This window comes from Cucurbita pepo, chromosome 5 (assembly GCF_057944985.1).
Source record: "Cucurbita pepo subsp. pepo isolate OVF chromosome 5, ASM5794498v1, whole genome shotgun sequence".
Taxonomy (NCBI): Eukaryota; Viridiplantae; Streptophyta; class Magnoliopsida; order Cucurbitales; family Cucurbitaceae; genus Cucurbita; species Cucurbita pepo.
This window is the reverse complement of record NC_141802.1, coordinates 16,019,551-16,030,958: the sequence shown is the minus strand read 5'-3', so window position 1 is coordinate 16,030,958 and position 11,408 is coordinate 16,019,551. Positions and strand designations below refer to the sequence as shown.

The 11,408-nt window shown below is 34.4% G+C and overlaps 2 protein-coding genes across 2 annotated transcripts; one reads left to right on the top strand and one right to left on the bottom strand.

Annotated features, from left to right (window-relative positions):
* Nucleotides 1–5,528: 5,528 nt before the first annotated feature.
* LOC111795940 (uncharacterized) lies at nucleotides 5,529–8,240 on the top strand. Its single transcript, XM_087124370.1, has 3 exons — nucleotides 5,529–5,605; nucleotides 6,396–6,557; nucleotides 6,771–8,240. Exons 2-3 carry the CDS (start codon nucleotides 6,471–6,473, stop codon nucleotides 7,182–7,184), a joined length of 501 nt encoding a protein of 166 aa, XP_086980496.1. The 5' UTR covers nucleotides 5,529–5,605; nucleotides 6,396–6,470; the 3' UTR covers nucleotides 7,185–8,240.
* LOC111795102 (Phototropic-responsive NPH3 family protein) lies at nucleotides 8,193–10,722 on the bottom strand. Its single transcript, XM_087124369.1, has 4 exons — nucleotides 10,271–10,722; nucleotides 10,119–10,188; nucleotides 8,971–10,053; nucleotides 8,193–8,893 (listed from the first exon to the last, which is right to left on the bottom strand). The coding sequence occupies exons 1-4, from the start codon at nucleotides 10,354–10,356 to the stop codon at nucleotides 8,345–8,347; spliced, it is 1,788 nt and encodes a 595-aa protein (XP_086980495.1). The 5' UTR covers nucleotides 10,357–10,722; the 3' UTR covers nucleotides 8,193–8,344.
* Nucleotides 10,723–11,408: the final 686 nt, after the last annotated feature.

Here is an 11,408-nt window from a genome sequence, read left to right as displayed (position 1 = left end):
CTTGCGTTTTTCTCAGGCTCCGCGCGAGGGTTTGGTTTGTTTGGGCCCTTTCATTCGGCTCTGTTGGACCGTTCGGTTCGGTTTATTTCTTGGACCTAATTACTTGGTTGGCTCAACTATTATAATTCCTTCATAAATTTTGGTTAAATAATTTTATTTTATTCCATCATATATTTTAAATATTTAAATTTAGGCTTTCTACTTTAAATACAATTTTAATTTTAAATTACTCTCTATTATTAATATATTAATTTTTATCAAAATTATTTAAATAATAACAAAATATTTAGCTTTACAAGCCGGTTTTTACTAATTCTCGTGGGATTCCATGTCTCAAGCTACTCGTGTCTGAATATAAGCTAGTGATACTTTCTGTAATTAGACTCGCACCATTTAGGGTGCAGCACTCCACCGCTTCATCTAGCAGCACGATACTTGTATTATTTTTCCACAACCCCGTTTTTCATGATTTGGGCTGCTCCCATTACGCTCGTTGTTACTACGGGAAATAGAATTTCTAGTTCTACCCATGGAAATGTTCGTGGTTGGAGAAAACATTTTTGCTTTATCATATCAAGTATATATGCTAGAAGCATTTGTCGCATTATGTGATACGTTTGTTTTGTGCAATTCAAACAAACCATTTTATTTAGTTCGAGAATTTCAATTTCATAGAATCAAACCGTCTCTTTTAAAATGATAAATGGTGGCTTATTTGTTAAGCTATACTCGAATTAACCAAACAAAACACTTGTACACGTGTTTTTTTATTAGTCCTATACATTGAGTTTAGTCCCCAAGCTCGTAGTAGCTCCAACTTCAAACCATTCAAAACGTGTTATGCTCGTTTCAATCCCGAGCCAAATTTCTTAGAAGCTATAGGCCTATAAGTTATAAGCTTAAAATCAACACAAAATTAACAAAATTATTTTTAAATTTCTATTTTTGAAAAAAAAAAATTGATCCACTTTTTCTGTTTCTTGTTTGCAGAAAATCCCCAACATTTGTAACTAACTTTCGGAGCAAAAAAGGGGTTTCTTTATTCTTGTTTTATTTCCCAACATTTCCCTCATTTTTAATTAGATACTTAATTATTCACCAAAAATAAGGTTGTTACTGCATGCATGACATGTCTAATATACGTGAAAAAAACATTTCATAAACAATGCTATGAAATTAAACATTAGTAGAATTCATTTAAAAGGAAGGTAAACATCGATAAGAAAGGACAACAGAAATTAAACAACAATAAGTTTAAATTAACTAAAGCGCTCTGATCTAACCTAACGGTTACAATTTAAACATAATGCATTTACCTTAGCTTCGGTTCCATGACCTCTATACGATATCATCATTCGTATTAGGGTGTCTTGAGTATTTTAAGAAACACTTAGTAAGTACCCCACTGTTGAGATCAGAAAATGCATACACAAACAATTACGATGAGACCCATCATTTCATTAGAAACAGTATGGTATGACTTTGGGCACTGCTTTCTAACCTGTATAGGGTTGGATGGGTAATACTTCCTCACACATGGCCCACGCATGCACATATGGACCCACCGAGTAGGTCCGTATATGTACCCCCTGAGTCTGGCTCGTCAAGCTAGCGCACGCTCACGTTGTTAGACACCACGGAGGAGAAAAGGCCACATAATATCATGGCGAAGATAGATATTGTAAAGTACGCATCCGTATTAAACATAACGGAGAAGTATCATGATGTACATGTCATACAAAATGCATGATGTCTCACAACATTAAAATATGAAATATATTCATGATGTTAGTCGTACCTCTATTCTTTTCCTTGACCTAACGTCCCTATGAGAAATACATATTTGATCCTTGTCATAATGTTCATGATTAACCTACATGATTTTCTAATTGTCTCATAGGTTTAGGGCGTTCGTGTTAATACAATTTACATGTGTGTGGTATACGGAGGTGCATACATCAAATAGGAGTGATAACATAACATAATCTCTACTCTCTTTCTCAACAAAAAAATATATCAACACCTTGCGGTTGGAATCATTTTAGATATGTTCTAACGGATGACACTTGTAACACTCAACTGTAGCTTTGTTGAATGGATGTTTACCTCTTCCTCGAAAAACTTCACGAGCTCGATCACCTCCTCTTCCACTGATTCTATTATCGTATGTTACATTTAGTGCTTGTTCATTACTTACACGTCTATTCTGTCTTTGCTCATGTACTAGTAGGCTGTTTTTCAATTCATCGATAGTTAAAGTGTCTAAGTTATTAGACTCTTCAATCAAACATATAACGTAGTCAAACCTTGAGGTCATTGATCTCAAGATTTTTTCAATAATCACCAGTTGTTTCATGTTTTCACCTTGAATTTTCGTCTTATTTGCAATGGCGAGTGCTCAAACAAAATATGCATCAAGATTCTCGTCTTCTTTCATCTGTAGGACCTTCAACTTCTTCCTAAGAGCTTGAAGTTGTGCTCTTTTGACTCTTATAGAACCCTAGTACTTCTGCTTCATAGTCTCAAATTTGTTTGGCAGTATCTCTATCAAGGACTGTTTCCATAATGGTTCGATCAACGACTTGGAATAGGTAATTCTTGAGATTGTTTCCATAATGGTTCGATCAATGACTTGGAATAGGTAATTCTTGACCTTCAAGTCTTTCATCTTTTGATCTACAATTATTTTTTTGTTGTGCTTCGGTAATCTCTACTTCTTCTATTGCAGCAAGGATTCCAATCTCCACCAAAGACCAATATTCGTTCAAGCGAAGAAAATTTTCCATAAGCATATACCAATGATCATAATGGCCATCAAACTTAGGAATTGTGGATTGAACGAAATTACTATGGTATGGTATGCTCTCTTTTTTCAGTAGTTCAATCATAATAATTCCAAAGTTAACCATGTTTGACTTAAAACACTCATACGTTTAGCGATCTCTAAGAAATTTCTTGTCGGTTTGTAAAGACAATTCTCACTATCGTAAGTTCAAAACAAAAAGTAAGCTAACATGTTACAGTTTAAACTTAAAACATGTAAGCAACGTGCAGGGTGAATGGTGGAAGTATATATCTCAAAGTTCCAAATCCATCAATGTATAGACCTGAATATTGTTTAAAATTAGGAAAAGTTGAAACTCGAGAAATGTAAGTTAGTTAAATTAGGAAGTCGAGAATATGAAAGATGAGCGTGTAGAAAGTAAAAAAAAAAAAAAAAAAAAAAAAAAAAAAAAAGTAAAAATATTAAAAAAAAAAAAAAGAGGAAAGGAATAAAATAGAGATAGGCGTGTGTGAGAGTGGGTGAAATTTGAGGGGAATACAAATTTGACAGTGAATTGCAGAAACTTGTGGTTCGTTGGGAATACAAATTTAAATGTCATGCCCTGTTGTTGAATGTTTTGTGTATTTCTGTCGGGTGTTTCACTATTAAATTTTAAATTATAAAATTTTCAAAATTTAAAATTATATTAGATACCGACTAAATTATTTTAGTCTTTGTATTTTTAAAACCCAAAACTCAAAAGTTTAGGTTGGTTGGATTGGTGACAGTTTACTGTTAGATGAACATGACTCTCCGCAATAGTATTGATATTGTCTACTTTGAGCATAAACTCTCGCGACTGTGTTTTGTACTTCTCAAAATACCTCATACCAATCGAGAGAGTATTTCTTGATTATAAACTCAGGATCCTTCTCTAATTTATTTCAGAAAATTATAAAATAATAGTAAAAAGAAAGGTTTAGTAGTTAGAGTAAAAATTAGAAGAGGAAAGGCAAATGGACCCACCGCCCCATACGGCTTCTCCTCCCATCGCCGGCAAGGCGTGCTGTGTACATGACTCAGCCTACCTATCACCCGCATATTTCTTTTAATTATTATTATTATATTCTCTCACACATACACATCACCATGTGACCTTTATAATTACACCCATACATTAACTAATCCCATTTTTCAATTTTTTTTATTATTATTTTTATTTATAACTAATTAATAATTTTTTTTAATTTTTGGAAAATCCAAATATTTTATTTTATTTTATTTTATTTCATTTTTTAATTTCTTCCCCAACAAACAAGGATCTGATTTGTAAGTGCACCTGTGGGACCCACTTATCCTGACACCACTTATAATTCTCATGGAATTTTCTTTTCCATTTGCAGTTTGCACCCTCCCCCCTATAATTTATCATAATTGCCCCTCAACCCCCATACTTTGTGATTATTATTATACAAACCCAACCTTCAACCTTCACAATTTTATTTATTTAAAATTTTGGATTTTGTATAATAAAATGATTAAATTACTAATTTAATTTCAATAATATATGAAATAATGAAATGATTTCGACCAGGACTATTTAAATTTTTTTAAAAAATAAACATAAAATTTGAATTAGGAATTAAAAGAAGGAAAAAAAAAAAAAAGAGAAAATCAGATCATGTGATTTTATTTATTTATTTTGATTAATTTGATTTTTTGAGCTCTAGAGGCAACCCAAGAGGTACACAAATCTCGTACGTCAGCATCCATTTGTCGGCGCATCACCTGTATTCCACTTCCATTTTTTTTTTTTTTTTTTTTTTAGGAAATATTTTTAATATCTTATCTTTCTTAATTTATATTTTATATTTTATCTTATCATTTGTGTATGAATTCGACGTGTTACATTTTTGTTATTTAACCTAATTTATATACATTATAGTTTATTAGCTTTATTATATAGTTTTTACTCACTTTAGGTTAGGGTATATTCAGTATCTTAATTTTCTTAATAATAATTGATTTTTTTTCTACAAACAATTATTATTAAGAAAACCACTATATGATCCATCTAAACGATTTTCATTATTATATATTGAATTAAAAAAAAGTTGAATTAATAAAAATACCCTTAAATTATATACTTTAGATTAAAAAAAAATACGTCTAAACTTTAATAATATTAAGTGTCAATAATACTTTTTAGAAAAAACAAACTTTAAAAAATACTGAAACCCTTCTTTAAATCAATTCTTTTTAAGTAATTAAAATAAATCCGACAACTTAACCACGGTGGAAACAGAAGATTGGATTGGGTTGGATTGTGAAGTTAGGTAACCAATCCAACATCCTTCGAAAGATTTTTCCAATCCAATTGAATGGGTTCGTGATTAAAATTAAAAATGATATAGATATATAATTAATTAAAATAGGAGAAAAAATGAGAAAAAGAATGTATAAGAAGGGACATGACAACAATTAAGATGTAATAAACAATTACAACACCCCATGTGACCAACCTTAATTTAAGGTACAGGGTAATTAATCTGTGTCTTAGTTTTACATACACTTAATTAATTAATTAATTTTTTATTTTTATTTTTATTATTATTTTCAGACCAAACATCCCTCTCACATTTCCCAAATCCTAATCTACTCAATTAATTAATTAATTAATTAATTAAACTGTTTTTTTTTTTCATTTAATTAATTAATTTTAAATCTCCTAGCTTATATATATATATAATATGAGAATGGAGCAGCTGGTAAGATTTGAGGAAGCTGTTGTTTGTCACTCTCTCTTGCAGCTCATTTCTGGCTCTTCTCTCTCTCTTTCAGGTTTTTTTCCTCTCTCTCTATCTCTAATTTTCTTCGTGATTTTTCTCGAAAATTTCTTGTTTGTTACGTTACCTGGTTACGTGTTGAAACTGAAATACGAACACTTAACTGATTCAAGAGTGTTCATATGACCCAGTAAATTGATTAAAATCTTTTTTTAAAAAGGTACTATTAATATTTTTTTGATTGAGTTAGCCTAATCAACTCGAAAATAGGGTTACAACCCAAAATCATATTTTGCTTTAAAAAAAAATTAATATTTGTAATATCAACTCGAAAATGTTTGATATTTGCACTTTATCAAATTTTAGTTATTAATTTAACATGCACCAATGATTTTTTATTTTTTTTAACTAGAACAATCTGAAAATCCAACCCAACTCGTGTATGCTCCAAGACTAACTTTCAACCCATTTGTCAGGGTAATTTTTCTTTCTACTTGATTTAATTCATTAATTTCTTTTAGATCCAATTGGTAAAAAATTGAACCATCAACTTTTTTTTAAATGGGAGTCGATGTTTTATTTATTTTAAAACAAAATTATTTTTTTAAATAAAAGTAACAAAATAAAATGATATATCTTTATTTTTATTATTATTATTATTTGGCCAACACAATTATGAAGTATTTATGATGAAGATATTTTCGTACGAGAAATTGTAATATTGTGGACCAAAAAAAAAAAGAAAAAAAAAAAAAAACAGGCACTGTCGCTAATGATATCATAACAGCCATCCTTCTGTTTTATAAACACTCACTGTTTCTCTTTTATATTTCTTCCATTGTTAGGCAAAAATCCGAACCTCTCCTTCTTCCATCATCCATTTCTAACACCCACAACAAAGCTCCAAAATTGGCACATCAATGGCGAAGCTGGCGGAACAGGAATCTCAGAGCAAGGAGAACATGAAGAACGCCATGTTAAAGCACGAACAGACATTTCGTCATCAAGTACGTTTCTTTATCCCATTTTCTCATCTGGGTTTGTGTTTTTTTACACTCAAAATCTTGTTTTCGTCATCAAGTACGTTTCTTTATGCCATTTTCTCATCTGGGTTTGTGTTTTTTTACACTAAAAATCTTGTTTTCGTCATCAAGTACGTTTCTTTATGCCATTTTCTCATCTGGGTTTGTGTTTTTTTACACTAAAAATCTTGTTTTCAGGTGTATGAACTCCACAGATTGTACAGAATTCAGAAGCTTTTGATGAAGAACATAACAGAAAACAGAGGAAAAACAGAGAGATGGGAAGTGAAAAATGAAGATGAAGATGAAGATTATGAAAAAGAGAGTGATTTTATTGAAGAAAGTGAGGTTGAATTGACATTGGGACCTTCAAATTACAGCAATCAAGTTGGTGGAGGAAGGAGAAGAAGAAGAAAGAGCTGCTTCTCTTCTTCTTCTTCGTCTTCAACCACTGGCTCTGCTCAAAAAAGTCGAACCTTTTACAGACATGGTGAGCTTCTTGGTGGCTCTGAAATGGGGTTTGTGGGGTTTCTTGAAGATGAGATGAGGCTTTCACAGCACCATCCAAATCCATGGCTTTGTCAACCTCTAACCCTTAATCTCACTTCATAAACACTTTGATTCTTTTATGTTCTGGATTGTTTTTACTTTTTTTTAGCTTATTTTTTAGTTTTCTTGGCTGATTGGGCGTCTAATCTTCTCTTTGTACAAGTTTATAACTAAGTTAGTATAATTATCATCATCGCGCGCCTTTTAGGTCTTGTTTGATAATCATTTGTTAGAATGATAGCTCCGTTGGGTCGTTAACTTTTACGAGTCGTTCAACCGGAGTTCTCGAAAATGAACATGAATAACTATCTTGAAATGAATCCTTAAATACTTCATCTGTGATTCACTAGCAGTTCAGTTCAGCTGCTTATTTAAAGCTCAAAGTTTTTTGTTCAATTTGTTAGCAGCAAAAAGAGGCGTTTGTTTCTTTTTAAATTGGCCAAATTAAGCTACCAGAAGAAGGGGGTGTTATTTCAGTAGGTGTCTGCCACTGCAACAACAGAAGATTCCATCAGCCTCGTGATTTTAAAACGCATTTGCTAGGGATAGGATCTCACAATCCACAACTTTCGTGGTCTAGCATCCTCGCTAACACTCGTTCCCTTCTCCATTCTATGTGGGACTTCCCCAATCCACTCTTCTTCAGGGCCCAGCGTCCTTGTGGTCACACTGCCTTGTGTTCACTCCATTCGGGGCTCAACCTCTTGGCACATCATCTGGTGTGTGCCTTTGATACCATTTGTAACAGCCCAAGTCCACTGATAGCAAATATTGTCTGGTTTGGCCTGTTACGTATCACTTTCCACACCCTTATAAACAGTGTTTTGTTCAGGTACGTGAGATCTCACAAAAAGAACTAAGTGATTGCTTAAATTAAGGAAGAGAAATAGAGTTGATTCTGAAACATATTGTTTTAGGCTCCATGAAGAATTGAGTCAGAAGAACCGACCAAAGCGTGGTGTTTCTGCAGCTCTGTCCCTGTTGGGCGTTGAGTTGGCTGTTCACTTTGCTTTTTAATCCAAAAGAAAAGAGATTGAATTATTCAGATTCAGACCCCACTAATACTCACTGTTCTTCGTCACAATTCAATATTATTTACAACATAACAGAGATTACAAAGCTTACAAATCCTTGGAAGCCAAACAAAGAAACAAGTAAAGTAAAAAAAAAAACAAAGAAACCAGACTCTTCACAATGCTGCTGTATAGAGGTTTTGAAATGATTCATGATACGGAATGGCGCCGATCCTTGGCTGGCCTTACTCGGCCTTTCGTGTTCGATGCGATACCGTCGGTGCGCACGAACGGGTAGAGGCGACCGAGCTTCTTTGACACAGAGTTCATGAATGATTTCTTGGGCAGTGGAGGCTTGTCTCCCTGCAGCTGAGTGTTTGTGTTTGTGTTTGTTTGTGGACTGCTGCTTAGTGATGCCTTCTCAAACTCCCTCATTTTCATTTTCATTTTCACTAGCTCCAGCTTCAGATCAGCATTTTCTCTTCTCAAAAGGGAGAGCTCATCTGAAACTGTGGCTGCTGCTGTTTCATTGGAGTATATGTTCAATTTAGCAGGTGCTGCAGGCAGCTTCACTTCGGCCACACCACCATTCATGACATCTCGGAGGCGCTGCTGCTCATAATATAGCACCTGCACCACTGTTTGAACAGGAAGGCGATCGTTCTGTGCGGCATGGGCGCATGCCTCTCTTGATAGCTTCTGGCACTCCATTAAACTGCACACTTTCTTCCTTTCCATATCACTCAATGCAGGATGAGCCTATTAAATTAATACCCCTGTTATGATAAAGCTACTTTGAGTTTGAAATTAAGTTATAGAGATGATAGTTGTTTCACCTTCAAGTAGATATCTATGGCCCTATACATTCCATCTTCTGTAACTCTTGATTGTTCAGGGATAAGCTCAGCAATATTAATGAATTTCGACACCGATAAGTTGCGGTCCGAGGCGATTTCAGCAACATAATTCTCCATTAATCTTCCCACCCTTTGAAGCTCGCCTGATGATGAAGAAGAGGGAACACGTTGTTCCTCATTTGCATCGAGTTCGAGTTCGAGATCGAGATAATTCACCATGATTCGTTGTGCGGTGTCGACGTCGAACAATGTATCACCAGTGAAGGCATAAGAGGGAATCAAAAGGTCATCCAAAGCAGCCTGTCCTAATTGTGCAGCCATTCTCTTCTCCAAATCTAACCGGCAAGCAACGGTGGTGTCGAGATATAACGCTGCACGGAGGAGCATCGAAAGAAAGCTAACTGAGAGTGCATTCTTCTCCCTTGGTAGAAGACTCACTATTGTTTCCAATACAACTCTCTTTTCATGCTCATGTTGTGCCTCAAATTTCTTCCTTCCCTTTGCAAACACCTCCAAGCCACGGAGTGATTTCTGTGCATACAGCATTAGAAGTGGAGCTAGAGAGTAATGTTTGAAGCCTCTAGACATCATTGCAACAAGAACTCTTTGGAAGATATCAATTCTTAGAACAGTTAAGTCATCAGCCCACCAATCAACCATACTAAATTGGGTGTCTTTGCAGGCCACAAAGGCAATGGCATCAATGCAACGGCTCACCAATTTCACCTTCTCAGCTGTTGGAAGCAGTGTTTGAGACATATGCAAAACAGACACAGCCCCTGCAAGGCTTTTCAGTGCAACTTCATTGATGTATGCCTCACTTCTCCCTACCAAGTTTCCAATGGCATACTCCTCCGTCATCTCGAGATACTCCGCCACGCACCGGAGCATCGCGATATTCTCGGTGCCGATCTCGAAGTTTATACCATAGCAGAACATGGCAGCTAGCTCGAACGCCTCCGCCCCACCAGGACAATCAGGAAGCTCAATACTTGTGAGATCACCATCACTCGACTCTGATACTACTTTTCTTATGAGCCCACATTTTGAAACTAGTGGGAACTGCAAACAACAACACAATTCACTTCCCATACCTTAAAAACATCAAAATTTACTGTTTTTTTTACCTTATGCAAGGAGAAAGAGGCTTCTCCAACATGAACTGTGACATCACTTGGAATCTCTTGGGAAAAAATCCTTAACACAAACAAAAACAATCCTATAATAACAGGAACTGTAAGAATTTCCATTAAAGAAGAAGAAGAAGAAAAAAACATACCATTCACTTGTTCTTTTCATGGCTGTGGAAAGACGCTCATTCTTAGAAGAACAAACTCCAGCTTTCTCTGCTTCAGAATCAGCCATGGGAGAGATTCAACAACAACCTTAAACTTCATGATGTGTTCCTCATCATCATCATGATTCAGGAGGACAATCTTTTTGGTTCTTGTTCTTGTTTCTTTGTACTAACTCAGATTCAGAAACAAAAACCACTGAATTTTTCAGCTCAAAGCAGCTTCAATTTACTTGTCAGCTTACCAAATCATGAAGTTCATGAGCAAGAGCCCATGTGAAATGGCAGAAATGGGCATGGAGAATGGGAGGAAAGAGATGGCATATGTGGTAATAAAGGGGAAAATGGAGGGGAGATTGGGAAGAATGGGGATGGGGTTAATAAGAGCATGTGGTGTGGGCTTGGTTAAGAGATGAGGATGTTGGGTGGAGACAAACACAGGAAAATACAACATGGGAAGTGCCAAAAAAAATTCCCAACCACAAATGTTAACATCTTAATTTTTCCATAAAACCTATAAACCCTTTGCTCTTATTTGCTCTTATCTCCAAAACAATCTTATGAACTCAAAATCTTTTACCTCCTAATGTTTTCTAACACCACCACCAAACAACAATCCGTTTTTTTTCTTCTAATGTTCGGGTGTGAATGTCGTCTCGTCCTCTCTTCCAAGCGAGAAAAAAAAAAATTGGCGAATATTTCTTTTCAAAGGAATCGAATACAATCATTTGATTGGATTAAAAGTCGACGATATTGTACTACTGTGAAAGTATGAAATTTCGATTTGTTAAGTCTATTAAGACGATCTCGTATTTGAAAATCTAGTCCACAAGACTTGAACAGTAAGAATTGAGTTGGGTAGAACGGTAAAAATTTTACGTTATTTATTTCTTTTATTTAATTAGAAAGCTTGCAATCGAGGTAAGTTAATGCAATTAAATTTTCTTTTATACCAAAAATATTTATTTTTAATTTTAATAGAAATAATGAGGCTAAATTAAAAGCACCCATCAACTTCATATTTTGTTTTATACCAAAATTTTCAAAAATTGAATAATATCTTTAAATCAAAAATAAAATAAAAAATATTATTCTAATTAATTTTGGAGGAAAATTGTGACTA